We start from the raw sequence: 20671 nt of genomic DNA on the forward strand, positions 1-20671 counted from the left end.
TGTTGATTAGTGCTGAGAGAAATGTATGACATCGGGTATTGAATCAGAATATGGGGTGAGTTCAAAGAAGTCCAAAGAAGATTTCTCCCATTCCACCCTTCCCTAGGAAACTTTGACACTGAAATAACCATAGGGTCATTTAGGATACAGGTTTGAGTGATTTTATAAAGAGGACCACAACACCAGTGTAATTTGACCACTCATTCGTTACTATACAATCTTCCAGGTGCATTGAGTCGTCCATAAAAATGGCTAATATTAATCCCCCATCTTATAGATAAAGTAAATAAAGTTGACTGGCTTGATAATTTTCAACTCTCTTGACAGAGTGTGAGCAGGAGAGATAGTACAGGGGTTAAGGTGCTCGCCTTAAGAAGGAAGTGCCTCCCATAGAGGGAGTCTAGGGTGGGGGGGGGGGCGGTAGGATGTTGGGGGATGGTGGGAGGGAAACAGGGGACTTTGGTGACGGGATATGTACACTGGTAGAAGGATGGGTGCTGGATCATTGTATGACTGACACCCAATTAATTATGAACAGCTTTGTAATGGTCTATCTCACAAATATTCAATTTTTAAAAATTTTCAAATAAAAAGTAATGTGGCGTTCATGCCCAATTCAATCAGCTTAATCAATGGCTGAATAAATAGCAGTACTCCTACAAAGGGACTGGAACAATAGCACAGCGGTTAGGGTGTTTGCCTTGTACACGGCTGACCCAGGTTCGATACCTCTGTCCCTCTCGGAGAGCCTGGCAAGCTACCGAGAGTATCCCGCCCGCACAGCAGAGCCTGGCAAGCTACCTGTGGCGTATTCAATATGCCAAAAACAGTACAACAAGTCTCACAATGGAGACGTTACTAGTGCCTCCCCACCAGCAAACCGGTGAACAACTGGACGACAGTGCTATAGTGCTACTCCTACATTAAAAAAAAAAAAATGTTTGCTTGTCTTGCATGTGGCCAACCCAGATAGCATCTTTAGCACTAGATATGGTCCCACAAGCCCCCACAGAACTGAGTACAGAACCAGCTGAAATCCCTAAGCACCACAGGATTTAAGTAAATAAGCCACAGTCCCCTTCTCCCAAAAGCCAGTTTCCCAGGTCATAGGTTACAATGGCAAAGAGAGGGCACAGGTCTCCTATCTGCCTGACTCAGCTCTAAGTCAATACCCAGATACACAGACTCATCCACCATGGTCAGAGGTGGCTCCCATATGTTCGATCCTGATTGTTTGAGTCCGTGTTTGCAGACTTTTATGTGACTGATTAGCATCAAGGTTATTGGCCTGGTGCTTAGTAACTTCGTGTTGGCTCAACTTTCCAGACCTCAGGAAGGACAAATAAACAGCTTTCTCTCTCAAGTACATGCATTCGCACCCCAAGAGATAGGTTAAAGCAGCTCCATTGTAATCCATGTTTTTCAGAGCTGAGGTTTATATTTACCTGAAAACACTAATTGAACACCTGCTCTTTGCTGGACTGTATTTCTGGGACCCAAAGAGGCAAAAGAGAGCTGTGCTCAGGAAGATCATCAGTCGATGACTTACCATGGTACCAGTATACTCCTCCAGCTTCGTCTCAGAAACAGCCTTCTTGTGGTGGACGAAAAGGTCTCGGAGGAAGTTCTGCGGCACAAAGAGAAGACTCACATTTTATATGATGAGTAAGTCAGAATGGCTTGAAATGACTTTATTTTTAGCATTGTGGTTTGTTTGTCCTAAGAGGGAATACAAAGTTTTTAGCAAGCAATAACTCCAAGAGCCGAGGGCTCTCACTGGAGGGAGGGAGCCTGAGGAATCCAGAGGAAGCTCCAAGTATGCAACAAAGTGCTGTGGGAACAGAGCAACGGTCAGTGGGAAGGGCATTTGCCTTGCACACAGCTGACCCGGGTTCAATACCTCAGCCCCTGCAGGAGTGAGCTCTGGGCCAGGAGTGAGCTCCGACAATAGCTGGGTTGGCCCCAAACCAAAAACATAAAAGTAAAGACAAAAAGTTCCATAAATCCTCAGTTATGTCTCTTTCCCAGAGATAACAAGGTCACTGGCCTTTTCTAAACCTTCTAACTAGAACTAAGGAGTTTCTTTTTCAGAGGGGAAGGGGGAGCAGTTAAGAGGGGGTGCACTCCTGGCAATGCTCAGGTGCTCAGGGCTTATTCTGGCTCTGCTTAGGGATCACTCCAGGTGGTCTCGGGGGGATCATGTAGGGTGCCAGAGATCCAGCTGCACGCAAGGCAAACGCTCTACCTGCTGTATTATGACTCTGGCCTGAAGGAGTTCTTTTCCTTTCCTTTCCTTTCTTTTTCCTTCTTTCTTTCTTTCTTTCTTTCTTTCTTTCTTTCTTTCTTTCTTTCTTTCTTTCTTTCTTTCTTTCTTTCTTTCTTTCTTTCTTTCTTTCTTTCTTTCTTTTGCTTTTTGGGTCACACCTGGCAATGCACAGAGGTTACTCCTGGCTCTGTACTCAGGAATCACCCCTGGCGGTGCTCAGAGGACCATCTGGGATGCCAGTAATTGAACCCAGGTCAGCCACGTGCAAGGCAAACGCCCTATCCACTGTACTATTGCTCCAGCCCCTGAAGGAGTTCTTTTTGAGCAATAAATTCAAATTGGGTCAAAGAATAGTATAAAGGTTAAGGCGCTCTGACCTTTAGCTACAACCTGGGTTCAATCCTAGTACTGCATAGGGTCTCTCGAGCACTGAACACAGAGCCAGGTGTGATCCCTAAGCACAGGGCTAGAAGGGGCTTCTGAACACTGCCAGATGTGTCCCAACAAACAAACAAATAATTATTTGAAACCATGTCTCATGCACACATATCAAATTCCAGCAAAGAACATGCCCACCCTGGTTCCTAGCACCAGTTCCATGTGACACTCACACAAAGCTCAGCTGCCGAAATAAAGCCACTGCTGTCTGCGTCGTATTTGCGCCAGATCTGAAATACACAGACACTATTACTCCTCAAGCAATTTGGGGTTGAATGGTGCCGGCAGAGTGTCGGAAAACACCACTCCCGCAGGAGTAAGTACGACTTTGCAAGGGGAGGTTGAGGTCTTACCTTTGGTACTCTGAGAGCCTGGCACAATGCACACTGGAAGCCACCCAGGGCCCCAGAGCTCTGGCTGACTGGGATCTTCTGGGCAGCTTAACGTGGAGAGATATGAAGGGTCCCCACTGCTCGGTAAAGTGACAAACTATAAAGCCTCCTCTGCATGAATACTTGGAAATGCATACTCTAAGACAAACTCTTTAAATATATAGTTAGTCCATTTAACATAGATTCTTTCAAACTGAGACTTCGTGTGAAGTGGTCTATAACAAAAGCATACTTTTAATAACATGTCCTTCCATTCAACGTCTTTTTCTGGATTCTTCTTTTTCTCAACATCATGACAGTGAAGCTACAGTATCCAAGGATCTGTTGGAGTGTGTCTGACCTAGAATGTTTGAAGACTGGGGGACTGGAGCAGTCGCCCAGCGGGGAGAGCTTTTGTCTTGCAAGCAGCTGACTCGGGTTCAATCCCCCATATCCCATATGGTCCCCCGAGCACCAGCAGAAGTAATTCCTGAGTGCAGAGCCAGGAGGAACCTCTGAGCATTAGGTGTAACTCAAATTAAAAAAAAAAAAGGAAAAGAAAAGAAATTTTTGAAAAAGTTCAGCGTGACAAGCAAGGACCATCCAAAAGGGGAGAGAAGACAGAAGCCAGATACACCTCAGCTCCGGTATACCTGATGATGTCTGGCAACTTAGCCTGTGGCTCTTTGAAAACTTTACACTCAGTAAACAGGTGATAAGAGAAGTCATATTAGTCACCTGCATGAAATTCAAAACCCCAGTAGTCAAACTTAAAAGATGAAGCCCCCCCCCCCAATAAATTGCATTTCTTGAAGTAGTGTTCTGTAATTTTCCTTGTATAGGTCCTTCACCTCTTTGGTTAAGCTGATTCCAAGGTACTTGATTTTCTGAGATACTATTGTGAACGGGATTGTTATCATATCATCTGCAAATAGTGATAGCTTGACCTCTTCCTCTCCTATCTGTATGCCCTGATATCTTTTTCTTGTCTGACTGCTATGGCCAGGACTTCCAGTACTATATTGAATTGGAGTGGTGAAAGTGGGCAACCTTGTCTTGTGCCCGATCTTAGAGGGAAAGCTTTTAGTTTTTTCCCATTGAGAATGATACTTGCTGAGAGCTTGTGGTAGATGGCTTTGACTATATTGAGAAAAGTTCCTTCGATGCCCATTTTGCTGAGAGTTTTCATCATAAACAGGTGCTGGATCTTGTCAAATGCTTTCTCTGCATCTATTGATATGATCATATGGTTTTTTATTCCTTTTAATGATATGATGAATTATGTTGATTTATTTGCAATGTTAAACCATCCTTGCATCCCTGGAATGAATCCTACTTGGTCATGATGTATGATCTTTTTGATGAGTTGTTGGATTCTATTTGCTAATATTTTATTGAGGATCTTTGCATCTGTGTTCATTAGAGATATTGGTCTGTATTTCTCTTTCTTTGTGGTATCTCTGTCTGCTTTTGGTATCAGGGTGATATTTGCTTCAAAGAAAGTGTTTGGAAGTGTTTTTGATACTTCAATTTCCTGGAAAAGCTTAAAGAGGATTGGGAGTAAGTCCTCTTTGAAGATTTGGAAGAATTCACTAGTAAATCCATCTGGGCCAGGACTTTTGTGGTTTGGGAACTTTTTATTACCATTTCAATTTCCTTGTTGATGATAGGTCTGTTCAGGTGTTCCAGGTCTTCTTGGTTCAGCCTTGGGAGGCTATAGAAATATAGGAATTTATCCATTTCCTTGAGGTTTTCGTGTTTTGTGGCATAAAGTTCCTCAAAGTAATCTGAGGATCCTTTGAATTTCTGCAGTTTCTGTTGTAATGTCCCCCTTTTCATTTCTGATTTGGTTTATTAGGGTTTTCTTTCTCCCTTTTTTGTGAGTCTTGCTAGAGGTTTATCGATCTTGTTTATTTTCTCAAAGAACCAACTCTTGGTTTCATTGATCTTGAGACACATTCCATGCTCATGGATAGAGAGAATTAACATGATCAAAATGGCAATAGTGCCCAAAGCACTATACAAATTTAATGCGGTTCCTATCAGGATATCCATGACATTTTTCAAAGAAATAGACAAAACACTCCTGAAATTCATATGGAACAATAACCCCCCATGAAGAGGTAAAGCAATCCTTGGGAAAAATAAGATGGGTGGCATCACCTTCCCCAATTTCAAACTCTACTACAAAGTAGTAGTAATTAAAACAGCATGGTATTGGGCTAGAAACAGACCTGCAGACCAATGGAACAGAGTTGAATATCCCGTCACAGAACCCCATATATATGGCCACTTAATCTTTGACAAAGGAGCAAGAAATGTGAAGTGGAACAAGAAAAGCCTCTTCAACAAGTGGTGCTGGGAAAACTGGATAGCTACCTGCAAAAAAATGAACTCTGACCTCTGTCTAATGCCAGGCACAAAAGTCAGATCAAAGTGGATTAAAGACCTCAATATCAGACATGAATCTATAAGGTACATAGAGGAAAACGTAGGCATAACTCTCCCTGACATTGAAGCTAAAAGCATCTTTAAGGATGAAACAGCACTGACCATGCAAGTGGAAGCAAACATAAACAAATGAGACTACATCAAACTAAAAAGGTTCTGCACTTCGAAAGAAACAGTGACCAAAATACAAAAAGAGCCCACAGAATGTGAAGGAATATTTACCCAAAACCCATCTGATAAGGGATTAATACCCAGGATATACAAGACACTAGTAGAATTGTACAAGAAAAAAAACCCCAACCCCATAAAAAAAAATGGGGAGAAGAAATGAACAGAAATTTCCTGAAAAAAGAAATACAAATGGCCAAAAGGCATATGAAAAAATGCTCCACATCACTAGTCATCAGGGAGATGCAAATCAAAACAACAATGAGATCATCTCACACCACAGAGACTGGCACATATTCAAAAGAACAAAAGCAACCAGTTCTGGAGTGGATATGGGGGGAAAAAGGATGCTCTTTCACTGTTGGTGGGAATGCCGACTGGTCTAGCCTTTCTGGAAAACAATATGGACAGTCCTTCAAAAACTAGAAATTGAGCTTCCATATGACCCTGCAATGCCATTTCTCGGAATATATCCGGAGGATGCAAAAAAGCACAGTAGAAATGACATCTGTACCTATATGTTCATTGCAGCACTGCTCACAATAGCCAAAATCTGGAAACAACCCAAGTGCCCTAGAACAGATGACTGGTTAAAGAAACTTTGGTACATTTACACAATGGAATAGTATGCAGCTGTTAGACAGATGAAGTCATGAAATTTGCTTATAAATGGATAGACATGGAGAGTATCATGCTAAGTGAAATGAGCCAGAAAGAGAGGGACAGACATAGAAGAACTGGACTCATTTGTGAAGTATAGAATAACATCACATGAGGCTGACACCCAAAGACAGTAGATACAAGGGCCAGGAGGATTTCCCCATAGCTGGAAGACTGCTTCATGAGCGGAGGGGAGAAGGCAGATGGAATAGAAAAGGGATCACTAGGAAAATGATGGCTGGAGGAACCAGTTGGGATGGGAGATGTATGCCAAAAGTAGGTAATGGATCAAACATGGTGACTTCTCAGTGTCTGTGTTACAAGCCATAATGCCCCAAAGTAGAGACAGAGTATGGGAATATTGTCTGCATGGAGGCAGAGGGAGACTGGGAAGGGGGGGCATACCAGGGATATTGGCTGTGGGGAATGTGCACTGGTGGAGGGATGGGTGTTTGATCATTGTGAGATTGTAACCCAAACATGAAAGCTTATAACTATCTCACAGTGATTCAATAAAATTAAAAAATAAATAAATAAATAAATTGCAAAAAAGGCCTCAAGGGAATCTTGCCCACATGAATTTGGCACCGGGTAAAGGAAACAAAACATCTCGGATAATCCCCAGGAACAAGTCAACCCTTTCATTGGTCAGAGGAGAACTTTTATCTAGCTGAAGACCTGGTCACTAAGCTGAAAGAACAGTTTAAGAATATATGAAGCTGCTTTCTTTATTAAGTGCGGTGAGTTTTACTAACTTAGATTATGCTATGCACAAAACTCACAAGTTGACAAATGATTGTAGAATATAAATTAACATAACATGAGACTGAGACCCAAGGACAGTAGACACAAAGGCCAGAAAGATTGCTCCATAATTGGGAGCTTGTCTCATGGGCTGGGGGAGAAGGCAGTTGAATAGAGAAGGGATCACTAAGTCAATGATGGTTGGAGGGATAGTTCCAGATGGGAGATGTGTGCTGAAAGTAGATAAAGGACCAAACATGATAACCTCTCTGTATCTATATTGCAAACCATAACGCCCAAAAGTAGAGAGAGAGTATGGGGGAAATTATCTACCATAGAGGCAGGAGAAGGTTGAGAAAGGGGGGATACTGGGGACATTGGTGGTGGGGAATGTGCACTGGTGGGGGGATGGGTGTTTGATCATTGTGTGATTGTAACACAGACATAAAAGCTTGTAACTTTATCTCTTGGTGATTCAATAAAAAATTTTTTTAAGTTGACAAGTGATGTAACTCTTAAGTAGTTCAAAGTAATTTTCAGTGGGCATATTTATTTATCTATTCATTTATTTATTCATCTACTTATTTTGTCGATGTGGAATGGACGAGCTGAGTCACTAAGCACAGGGACCACAATTCTGGGCCACATCCTGGATCCTGGCTGCAGGATCCAGGGAGAGAGAGGGATGTATTCACACTGATGCCTAATGCAAAGTAGTTTGAAATTCTTCCCCTTTCTGTCCTGCTCAGAACGTTTCTTTCTGAATTCAGCCAGACTTACAAAATCAACCAGTTAGATGTCACTTAAATTCTAATTTTGTGACATGAATATAACAAAACTAATGAGGACTTTAAGTGAGGAAAAAATTGTACGCGCATTTTTCATATGATTCTCCAAATATTTTCTATCAAAGGTATCTTGGAATCCTACGGCAACTGAGCCTCTGGGCAAAGATTTTTATGTGCTAATCCGGCATATCTACCTTCAAAAAACGAAAGATAGAGAGAGCTCCAGGCAAACAGACAATTTTACCAACAGGTTCTTAATAAAGAATATATTCTAGGAAGGAGAAACATGAAGAAAGAACAGCTAAGATGCAAAAGGACTGGCTAAGATTATTTTGAAAATGTCATTCAGAACAATGTGATATTATGAAAATGTCATTCAGAATTAGCTGTGGTTCTGTATAGATTTGAAAAGTACAAAATATAGGAAAATATAGGAAACATAACTAATTTCTGCCACTTAAAAACAACCAATATTGATGTTGGAACATTGTATGCCTGAAACTCAATCATAAATATTTTTGTAACTTTGTAATTCATGGTGATTCAATTTTAAAAATTCATTTGAAATGTTCATTAGAGTAAAGAAGAAAAAACATTTCTCATGTGCATTGTATATTTAACTGCATTGTTCAGGTGCTAACAATGTATAATATTTTGTGTGTGAATATTTTGGCAAGCAGCTAAGATGAAAGTGAACGCAAAATTTTATTTCTGAACATTTATATTTTTCTATGTCACTAGATATTCTTTGAGAACTTGATCTTCAGTGACACGTGATGGTCCACAATCAGGTTTTACTCTCCAGAGTCCCCAGTGCTAAGAGACTTCTAGGCATGAGGCAATTGCTCGGGTATATTTGGAATGAATGAATAGGATCGATGTGTGAAAATTCGCCTAATTTTTTATTCATTGGTAGACATATGTTTTACTTTAGCTAAACACTCGCAGCATTTAATAAATATGACTGTGCAGAAAACTTGCCAATATCTCACTGTCTGTCACGCTATCATCTCGTTGCTCATCAATTTGCTCGAGCAGGTACCAGTAACAGCTCCATCGTGAGACTTTTTGTTACTGTTTTTGGCATATCGAATACACCATGGGGAGTTTGCCAGGCTCTTCTGTGTGGGCAGATACTCTCAGTAGCTTGCTGGGCGAGGGTGGAGGAGTCGAACCCCGTCAGCCATGTGCAAGGCAAACGCCCAACCCATTGTGCTATCGCTCCAGCCCACACCGATACCTCAAAGATGCATATCTTTAAAAGTACCATTTTTTTTTTTTTTGCTTTTTGGGTCACACCTGGCGACGCACAGGGGTTACTCCTGGCTCTGCACTCAGGAATTGCTCCTGGCAGTGCTTGGGGGACCATATGGGATGCCGGGGATCGAACCCGGGTCAGCCGCGTGCAAGGCAAACGCCCTACCCGCTGTGCTATCGCTCCGGCCCCCAAAAGTACCATTTTTAAATCAAAGGGTAAAGATGTTTAAAAATTAACTGTAGGTAATGAAATTAAAGAATCTTGATGACATTTTTACAGCATCACTTTCCATAAAATTCACCCAATGTGTGAGTCCAGCCACAGAAACTGAGCAACAATCTCATTGCATCCTTGCCCATACTATTTTTTTTTAATCCTCTAAAACAAACTCCACCAAGTTAGCTGCTTTTAATTCACATGCCTTTGGTTATTCAATTACCACTTCAGAATTCTTCCATGAATTGTCTGTACTTGCTTCAGTCACTTCTCCTTGACCTTCAAAATTGGGCTGAAGGTAGCTATAGGGCAAACGTTGTTTTTCCTAAATGGGAAATTCAGTAACTTTTTCAGGACTAGGACCCTGAAGGAGTAGCTTTCTGGGCTCCTTCTCTCTGGCCTGGGGCAGCTGCCTTCCCTGGTCTACAGAGGCTAGACAGTAATGCTAGAGGCTAAAAGAGGAGAGAAGACCCTTTGTGACTTTCAAACAAAAACCCTGCTGGCTGTCTGCAAGCTTGGAGTGATGTTTGTCCTTAAAATTAGAATTAGCTGCCAACACTTGAAAGAGTTTTACACTCCAGATGTCTAGGTAGCGTCCTCAAAGAGCAAAAACAAAACAAAATATGGTTTTGTGTAATTTAGACAGAGCTCTCCCTAGTCTCTCTCTTCCTTCCGCCCATTAAGGATCTCAGTGTACCTGCCTGGCCCCTTGAAGAGCCGGGAATAAGAGCACTCATCCTCCCAGAACAGCCTGGGTCAGCGGTGCCAACATCCTGGCAGAGTGCCAAGGGCAGTGTTGCTTGGTTTTGTCCTCTGTGGGCAGCTCTGCTTTGGGGACTACACAGAAGTGGTCAGAACCACAACCTGACTTCGAAGTCCTCCCCCTCCAGAGACACAACCACTCACCTGCATAAACTCCACGCTGCTGTCCAAGGGCGTTTCCCGGCGAAAGACAAGAAGAAAATTTTCATCTTCGGACAAAAAGATGCTGGCAAGCTAGAGAAAAGGGGGGAAATTATCAATGATATGAGCTGGTGCTTCTTGGAGTAAAAGGTTCAACGGGCATATTAAGGGTCTGAAGAACTCAGATCTTCCAGGATGGGGAGCCCAGAATGCAGTTCTGTGCCCTTGACTCACTGATTCTTTCAAAAGGCAACGCACCAGCCTGAGGAATGAAATGCTAGGTTTATCTACCTTCCGTGAGTTTACAATGCAAACAATAGTACTAATCTTAATAATAAGCTTGTTAGGACTTAGTGTGTTCCTGGCAGCGGTCTAAGAATCTCCATTATTAAATTAAGTCACTAATGATCACTGTATCACTGTCATCCTGTTGTTCATCGTTTTGCTTGAGCGGACACCAGTAACATCTCCATTCATCCTTGTCGAGTGCTAGTGTAGCCCGATGGCTTATTGGGGGCTCTTTCAGGATCAGGGGGATGAGGACCGTTGTTGTTACTGTTTATGGCATACCGAGTATGCCACGGGTAGCTTGCCAGGCTCTGCTGTGCAGGTGAGATATTCTCGGTAGCTTGCTGGGCTCTCTGAGAGGGACAGAGGCTTTTGGGACGGCCTCTAATCACCTTTATAGGTGTTCCTAATCTACCAAACAATCATAAAATTAAAAATAGCCAATAATTCTTATGTGTGCTACAAATTGTTCTAAATTCTTATACAAGCTTACTTGTATAAGTAAGTAAGCTTATACTAACGACAATCTATAGAGTACAGGACACACTGTTACTAGCATCATCATCTATTATTCAAAGAACTAGAATTATACAGAGATTAGAAATTTCACATAGGTCGTTACTGAATGGTAGATCAGGACTTGAATTAAGCCCACACTTTCAATCATTACGCAAAGAAGAATGATGAGGATAAAGATAGATTATCTGGGGAAATATATGCCCAGAACAGCTCCTTCCATTAGCAGGTATCAATAAATGTAGGTTCATTTGGTGTAGACAGCTGCTGTTTTGTTTTTCTTTTTAATGATCTTTCCTACCTCCACTGGGAACTGATGCTAAAGCTGAACCTCATTTGGTGCCAGTAGGTTTTTCCTGAAATTAAAATTCAATTTGAACAGGACACTGTACAGAGACAAATGTTGGATCAAGTAGTGGAAAGGCCTCCAGCATACCAGCTCCCTAATCATAAAATAAGTATAAATATTGATTGGCCTAAATAAAATAATGGAAGAACCCTATACTGTTACTAAACAAATGGAGATAGATAATTATTACTTCAAAAATGTTATCAGGGCCAATTTTGACAGAGAATTCTGATGTTCCAATCTAATGTAAAATTTCCGTTATTAAAAATTTTTTTTCATTATTTTTTAGAGGAAACATTAACACTGTAGCACTGTCATCCCGTTGCTCATTGATTTACTCGAGCAGGCACCAGTAATGTCTCCATTGTGAGACTTGTTGTTACTGTTTTTGGCATATCAAATACGCCACGGGTAGCTTGCCAGGATCTGCTATGCAGGCAGGATACTCTCGGTAGCTTTCCGGGCTCTCTGAGAGGGGCGGAGGAATCAAACCCGGGTCGGCTGCATGCAAGGCAAACACCCTACCTGCTGTGCTATCACTCCAGTCCAGAGGAAACATTAGTTCAGAATATTTTATTAAGACAGGTACAGTTATGGAGCTGGAGTGATAGCACAGTGGCTAGGGTGTTTGCCTTGCACGAGGCCGACCTGGGTTCGATTTCCAGCATCCCATATGGTCCCCTGAGCACCTCCAGGAGCGATTTCTGAGTGCGTGAGCCAGAAGTAACCCCTGTGCATCGCCAGTGTTACCCAAATAGGAAAAAACAATGAAAGGTACAGTTGTACCTATACCTCTTTCATCTGTATGCGCCCATCGTTGGAGACATGCTGAGTAGCCATAAATTGTTGCTTCACTTTCTGCATGTTTTCTTCCATAACCGCATCCTACAGTAAACCAGACAGAATCATATTAAAACCACTTGACTTCCAAAATGTAACAATATCTAACAGTCAGAGCCTACAGTCTGATCACTATGTTGGTCTGACGTGGACGGTCGGTTACTATGCTACTGAAATGGCTCCTACCCTGTTGTAGAAGAGAGACCAGAAAAAGAGAATTTTTGAGTAAACAATCCTTAATAAAAATCTCCACTAGGTAAGCTTTAAAATGAGCAAGTTCCTAAAATATAGATGAAGTGAAGTCTAGAGAGAAGAGTTATGAAAAAATGAACTTGAACATCAGTTGTGAAAAAATTGCGCTGTGATTAAAAATAAAGACTTTTATTCCCAGGGGCTGGAGCGACAGCATAGCGGGTAGGGTGTTTGCCTTGCATGCGGCCGACCCGAGTTCGATTCCCAGCATCCCATATGGTCCCCTGAGCACCGCCAGGGGTAATTTCTGAGTGCATGAGCCAGGAGTAAACCTGTGCATTGCTGGGAGTGACCCCCAAAAAAAGAAGAAAAAAAAAAGACTTTCATTCCCAAGAACTGAGAGGTTTTGTCTTTTCTTTTTTCTTTTTTTTTTTTTGCTTTCTTTGGGGGTCACGCCCAGCAATGCACAGGGTTTACTCCTGACTCATGCACTGAGGAATCACTCTCCTGGTGGTGCTCAGGGACCATATGGAACCAAACCCAGGTTGGCCATGTGCAAGGCAAACACCCTACTCGATGCGCTATCGCTCCAGTTCCAGGTTTTGTCTATTTTTAAGATCCTGTATCCTTAACAGTTCACTGTAGATATGACTGCCACCAGACCTATTCCCTGTATCATGCATCTAAGACAAATTTTCCCTCTATTTTGGTACAGGGATCTTTAAAAGCCAATCTACACATTTCAAGACCAGAGGAGAGGATTTTATCATAGAGGGGGTCAGGAACACTGTAAAGATTGGCTTGCATTTATACCTGAGCTCTAAGCTGTATTTAATTATTATGTTGATTATATAGCATTTCCTTAAAAAATATTGAACCTCATCAAATTAAATGAATGACGGAAAAAATTTTAAATGTGTTTTTCTTATCAAAGAAATAGCAAACAGACTAAAGACCCAGAGTCTTAAAACTTTAAATGTCTCATACCTTTTGGGGCAAAGTGGGTTGCCTTATCTCCAGATTTAAATCCATTTAACAAAGACATCACCAAGGAGACACTCAAAACAGTTGTTTGAGTTTACTCTGCAATTCTGAGTGGGTGACAGGTGTTACACTGAAACTCAGTAACCAGAATGTCTAATGCTTTGTGAAAACTGCCTAAATCCTCCCGTGTTGCTAGGAGAGGGGGAAAAAATATATGCACGCAAGGAATGACAGAGGTCAGACAGGACTAGAATGTGCAAAGCAACATAAGAACTGGCTACTTCTTGCTATTCAGTAAGACATAGAAATTAACATGTAGTGGCACAAGTACTTACATTAGTACCCAATTTTGACAACATGTGGTTCAAGAAAACATCCAGCTCCTTTTCTTCGATGTAGCCTTTTTCTAAATGCAACAAATTATGCATAAATAATAGTCACTGATAGGGAATAATACATGGCACCACATTTTTCTAAATTTGCTCTTAACCACACAATTCTTTTTTAAAAACATGATTATTGTGATTTGAGATTCTAACAATTAAATCCCAACACCAACCTCTAAAAGCCTGGTTCAGAATTGTCAACACACCTGCAAGAGTAAATCCTTCAGGCTGGGCTTCTGCAAATATTTGGAAAATATCATAATTATACTAAATTATGATAAATCCCCAAACTTGAGTTTTCAAAAAATCCAAACCAGAAATTGCGTAGAAGCTTGGGGAGAACTCAACAGACTTAAGTACTGAATCTCAGCAGTTAAAAATATTGGTTGGGGGGCTGGAGCAATAGCACAGCGGGTAGGGCGTTTGCCTTGCACGCGGCCAACCCAGGTTCAATTCCCAGCATCCCATATGGTCCCCTGAGCACTGCCAGGGGTAATTCCTGAGTGCAGAGCCAGGAGTAACCCCTGTGCATCACTGGGTGTGATCCAAAAAATATATATATATTGGTTGGTTTAAATATTAAGGACAAAGCCAATGTTAAGTATTTTTTCTTCACGTAGTATTTTTAAAGAGTGGCAAGAGTGTCATTTTGAAAGTTAGTAAAAAGTCATCTCCACTTTACAAAATTGGAGGTGACAGCAAAGTGATTGATAAAAGTGAGCTGACTCAGGGCAGAGTGATGCTCAAGCACTTGCCTTGCGCTGCATCCCATGTGGGGTTTCCTCTGCCCCCAGCCCACCAGGAGTGCAGAGTCAGGAGTAAACCCTGAGCATCACCGAGTGTTCCCCCCCACCACCCCACACACAGTGAGCTGACTCATTAATTTAGGTAGCTGACTATCAGGGCACAGAGCCTCATATATAATGATAGTTGTTTTAATACACACACACATACACACTGGTTATAAAGGTGACATGAACCCCTCCTTCTGGCGGGACCTTTCACAAGGGTTTGTGTAACCCCAAGAGTCTCGGGTACACTGCATGGTCCACGCTGGAAGGCACCTTTCTTACGCAGGGAGAAACGCGCCTCCGGGAAGGGGAAACGCTAGATCCTTTAGGCGTCTGCACCTGAACGTTTAGGGGAGCTCGTCCTACTCACCGTCGGGGTCCGAGCGCTGCCAGACCTGCCAGAAGCCCGCGGCGTCCAGGCGCCCCTGGGTGGGTTCGCGGCTGCTGTCCATGGTACCCCGAGCGCAAACAGCAGCGCGGGCGGGCGAGGATTGACCCAGAGAACTTCGCCAACGACTCTCGGAGGCAAGTTTCTGCTCGGGCGCAGGCTCCAAAGGCTCGAGAATTTGCTCTGAGCACCAAGAGGTGGCAGGAGGGAGGATGGCGAGCCGGTGGGTGGCGCCGTGCGAGCGACTGTCCCGCAGTCTGAGCAGCATCAGCCGCGCGGACCCGCCCGCGCCCGGCCAGCCCCGCCCCGCGCGCTGCCCGCCACCCACCGCGGGGCTGTTGTCTGCCTTGGGCCGGCTCAGAATTCAGGCAGAAAGAAACGATCTCAGGGGCCCACAGTTCACAAACTCCAAAAAAAGAAACACCCGCTGGCACTTGACTCAACTTCCCAACTCGTGTCTCAAGGGGTTTCCTAGAGCGATTTCCCTGCTTTAAGGGGTTACACGAGCACGCGGAGGGCGTTTGCGCTATAACGCGCTCCAGCCGGCTGGTTCCCAGCACCGCTTAGTCACCAGCTAAGCACCGTCGGGGGCCAGCCTGGAGCACAGAGCCAGACGTAGTGTTTGAGCACCCCTGGGTGAGGCCCCAGAACCAAAAAAAAAAAAAAAGAATTGTATTTAAATACAGGGTTGTAAGAAGTGTCGGTGCTTGGACTTAGGTGATTTAGAAATGCAGTGTGGGGAAAAGGTGGGAGAGAGAGATAGTTCTGGGGGTGGTTAAGAGAGGGATAGTTCTAGTTCTGAGGGTGGCTAAGAGATTATCAAGAAAAGAGTGGACAGTAATAAGTGAGTCTGAATTGTCCAAGGCATGCACATTGCCCTCCTTAGCGACTGCTCTTCAGATTTTACTAGAAACGGTTACTGAAGCAGAGTGCCTTGCATGTAGCCATCCCTTTTTTTTTTTTTTATGCCCAACCTGCCTATGGTCCTGAACACCGCCAGGGGTCCCTCCTAAGCACAGAGTCAGAAAGAACCCCTAAGTATATGATATGATATGATATGATATGATATGATATGATATGATATGATATGATATGATATGATATGATATGATATGATATATGACCCACAAATCCAACCCTCACTAACCGTCCCCCACAGAGTAATTAGATTGCTGAGGGAAGTTAAAATTATGCTGTGTCCCACCAGAAAGAGTCAGGGAGAGGCATGGTGAACAATAGCAAAGTTCTTAGTAGAAGGTTGAGTGGTTTTTTTTTTTTAATCCTTGGAAGAGCAACCGAAAGACCAAAAGATAAATTATTTAGAAAATCTCAAGTGCTTCTAGGATCAGAAGAGTTTAGACTTGAGGAACTCAGCTGAATGGTAGAATATGCTTTGCTGGTATAAGATCCTGCAATTAGTCCCTGACAAAGTAAAGCAAAAGAAAACCTTGATGAAAACTTTGTGAAACTGTAAACTAACTGGCACAAAAAATTAATGCCCATACTCTTAGGATTTTTGTTGAGGAGTCTCTAGAACAGGAATGAGAATTAGGAGAGTTGGATCAAATATAAATCTTCACTATGGCATTGAATTCTGATACTAGCATTCAAGTTAATTTTTTTTTCTTTTTGGGTCACACCTGGCAATGCACAGGAGTTACTCCTGTCTCTGCACTCAGAAATTACCCCTGGCATTTGGTGCTCAGGGGACCATATGGGATGCTGGGAATTAAACCTGGGTTGGCCACATGCAAGGCAAATGCCTTACCCGCTGTGCTATTGCTCCAGCCCCTCAAGTTCATTTTTAAGCATATATGTTTAAACCATCTAAACTAGAGGAGTAGAATAAGGCACATAAAATATGATCAGACTCTTCTAAGTTAGGACCCAAGCTCCATCATCCACTAGCTTTGTGACCTGGCTCATTACTATTTTACTGTTAGAACGTCAATTTTCTCATCTATAAGATGAAGATGATGATATCTGCTTGGATGTTGACATGGACCACACACATGTGGCAATAATAAATTATAATAGTTATCAACAGGCCCAGCTCCACATCTTCTGATTCTTGCTCACCCACCCTTCCAGGTGAGATTAACTAGAGACAGATTTCCCTTCCTTCTGGCTAGCATTTCCTGATCATCCGTGTCAAGGAAAATAAAACAATATAAGTTTCTTAGCACAGTGCAACCAGTAAATAACGTAAGTTAGTTACTCAAATGAGGTATCATCCATACATATGCATTTGGACAATGCTAAAATATGCTCCAGAATTTCTGAGGCAGGTAGATTGTTATGGGGAACAAAAGGAGAAAAGAAAGCAGAATGATAGTTAAATAAATTATGGCTTATCCATAGATGGGTTCTGTAAATACACAGAAATCTTGATTTTAAAATCTGGTAACATAAACATGCTTACATATAAGGCAATGATTTAAATGTAAGTTTTGATTTAAAAGCTATTTTACATGAAAGTTTCTATGATTAGAGAAGAATAACTTGGTTTGATAAAATCACAAAATGGCTATAATCTACATTTATTAAATTTTGGAACAAGACTAATTTTGTATAGATTAAAATTTTTTCCATAAAGTGATTTTAATAATATACATTGGATTTATAAACTCAATTTATGTGGATTTATATGTTTCTGTGTAGTTCACTCATAAATCATTTGTGTAATAATTCTAGCATAGCGTCCACTGACTGCTTGCAGTGGTAAAGCACTTAATTGCCAGTTGCAACTCATTCAGTTATTGGAGACTATCAGCTAGAATATTTACAGTGAACATCTTAGTTTTGGTTATATTTCTTAATTTTGTATTAATTTCTCTTGGCCAAAACAGTTGAAGTTTCCTTCTCTTTAGGTTTAGAATTCTCATTTCTCGTCAGTTTCTAGATGATTTATAGTCATAAATAGTCCTTTCGAATACCCCCCTAGTTTATTAGTATCCTTCTTTAAAAATGGAGCCTAATATGAGTACATATATCATTTATTTTTATACCTTGATAAGGATGGACTGGAATGATAGCACAGCAGGTAGGGTGTTCGCCTTGCACACGGCCGACCCGGGTTCTATTCCTCCATCCCTCTCAGAGAGCCCAGCAAGCTACCGAGAGTATCCCGCCCGCACGGCAGAGCCTGCCAAGCTACCCGTGACATTTTCGATATGCCAAAAACAGTAACAAGTCTCACAATGGAGACATTACTAGTGCCTGCTCGAGCAAATCGATGAACAATGGGATAACAGTGATAATGATAAGCTATATGTAATATAACCAATCCCATAAAATGAAACACCTGTTCTACATACTAAAAAAGAGAGAAAAGATATACATTGACTGTGCAAATTATGTTTATGTCTCGATTGGAGAAGAGAAAGACTTGTGGATGATTTTGGTTTTGCTTTTTGTAATTCTACCCTGAAAAATTTGATGGTAAACTTCTAAGGCAAATTTACCTTATTTTAAGTTCTCAAGTATAAAGCAATCTAGGGAAATAAGAAAAGTAGTATATGTATAAAGCCTGGTGTTCTTGGAAGAGCAGAACAAACAGAAATCAAAACAATTTTCAGGAGCCTGGTGTGAGAATTCTGTCTGGAGATTATAAATTCTGGTCAATAAACTGTTGTCACTCTCTCTAATTATCTATTGTGGCATTGGATAATGTTTAAGCAGCTTGCATTCTCTCAAATAAAAAATTTCTTTGGAGAAATTACTCAAATCCTTGATGGTGAAAAGGCCCATTATGAGTTATTTAAGGGTTTTGGGTGGAGGGTCATGGGGGGAGATGACCCAGTGATTGAGGTAACTACTTTTTTTAAAAAATGAATCCTTGTGAGATACAGTTATAAGCTTTCATGTTTGAGTTTCAGTCATACATTGATCAAAAACACCCATCCCGGGCATGAAAAGTTTCATGCTGAGTGAAATGAGTCAGAAAGAGAGAGACAGACATAGAAAGATTGCACTCATCTATGGTATATAGAATAACAGAGTGGGAGACTAACACCCAAGAACTGTAGAAATAAGTACCAGGAGGTTGACTCCATGGCTTCGAGGCTGGCCTCACGTTCCGGGGAAAGGTCAACTCAGAGAAGCGATCACCAACTACATTGTAGTCGAAGGCCATGTGGGGGAAGGGAGTTGCGGGCTGAATGAGGGCTAGAGACTGAGCACAGCGGCCACTCAACACCTTTATTGCAAACCACAACAGCTAATTAGAGAGAGAAAACAGAAGGGAATGCCTTGCCACAGTGGCAGGGTGGGGTGGGGGGGAGATGGGATTGGGGAGGGTGGGAGGGACACTGGGTTTACGGGTGGTGGAGAATGGGCACTGGTGAAGGGATGGGTTCCAAACTTTGTATGAGGGAAGTATAAGCACAAAAGTGTATAAATCTGTAACTGTACCCTCACGGTGATTCTCTAATTAAAAATAAATAAATTAAAAAAAAAACTAATAAAATAAATAAATTAAAAATAAAAAAAAAAACACCCATCCCATGCCTACACCAGCTCACATCTTCCACCCCCAATGTTCCCATTATCCCCCCTTTCCAACCCTCCCCCTGCCTCTGTGGCAGACAATTTCCCCCATACTCTCTCTCTCTACTTTTGGGCATTATGGTTTACAATACAGATACTGAGAAGCCATCACATTCGGTCCTTTATCTACTTTCAGCTCCCATCCCAAACGATCCCATCATTGACTTAGTGATCCTTTCTCTATTCCAGCTGAGGCGACTACTTGCAAGTATGAGGTCAAGAGTCCAATTCCAGATGACCCCTGCATGCACCAAGCACTAGTCTGGAAGTTCTGCTGTTTGAGCCTAGAAGCTTTGCCATCTTAGACCTCTGGGGTGTAGTTATCTCATAACTATGGGGACCCTGGGATTGAGGAGATGGTCTGTCGGTCTAGAGACTAGCGCGTGCAGCAAGGCCAAGACAAAGCCACCCATAAGGCCACAGACTTATTGTCATAGGACAAAATTTATTAAGAAAGACAATGGTTAACCAGAGGCTGAGGGAGAATGTCTGCATGCACTGCTAGCAGGTGGCGGAGGGAGACAGGATATTGTTATAAGCTGCTGGAACACTGTCCTTGATGCTTGATGGCAGAGGCAAGGTTGAAATATTGCTGACACTCGAAGATGTCTGTTGCCCACATCTCAAACCATCAGCTTCTGGCAAATCAAGGCCAATTAATGTATGTTATTCCTAGAAATGTCAGATTCACCTGGCAACAGCCCAGTTCCCAGAGAAGTCGGGACCCAGGGAACTCCCTACAGACCCAGCAACCTCTAGTGGTCAAGGGGTTGTGCCAGGGAGAACTCCAACACTGGGACTTCTAGCAATTTCCAGCTGCACCACAGCCAGGTATGTGCAAGCACTACAGCTGAAGAGGAATTCCCGGCAGGAATTACAACTAAAAATGTATGTGAGCACCACAGCCAGTAGTGCAACAACTTTACCCTGGAAAACTCCCCTGTGAGTACCACAGCTGAGAGTAGGATCCCAGTGCCGAGACTGAGTACATGAACAACCAACCTGATGTATGACGCCTGTGGATAGCGCAGCCAAGGGTGCATTCACCCCCAGGTTATCACAACCTTGGCAAGAGGTGAAGGAGGCGAACAGGGGGAGAGCGGGTGGGAAGGAACCAGGAGTCACC

At 42.4% G+C, this 20671-nt stretch overlaps 1 protein-coding gene across 1 annotated transcript in view; it reads right to left on the reverse strand.

Annotated features, from left to right (window-relative positions):
• SCGN (secretagogin, EF-hand calcium binding protein) overlaps positions 1-15311 on the reverse strand; it is a 29432-nt gene extending 14121 nt beyond the window's left edge. Inside the window, exons 1-6 of the mRNA XM_004613943.2 lie at positions 14980-15311; positions 13768-13838; positions 12209-12301; positions 10267-10356; positions 2878-2934; positions 1550-1627 (exon numbers count right to left, since the gene is read on the reverse strand). Coding sequence (XP_004614000.2) covers positions 1550-1627; positions 2878-2934; positions 10267-10356; positions 12209-12301; positions 13768-13838; positions 14980-15265 — 675 coding nt within the window. The 5' untranslated portion in view covers positions 15266-15311. The remainder of the gene's footprint in view (positions 1-1549; positions 1628-2877; positions 2935-10266; positions 10357-12208; positions 12302-13767; positions 13839-14979) is intronic.
• Positions 15312-20671: the final 5360 nt, after the last annotated feature.

Source organism: Sorex araneus, chromosome 2 (genome assembly GCF_027595985.1).
Source record: "Sorex araneus isolate mSorAra2 chromosome 2, mSorAra2.pri, whole genome shotgun sequence".
Taxonomy (NCBI): domain Eukaryota; kingdom Metazoa; phylum Chordata; class Mammalia; order Eulipotyphla; family Soricidae; genus Sorex; species Sorex araneus.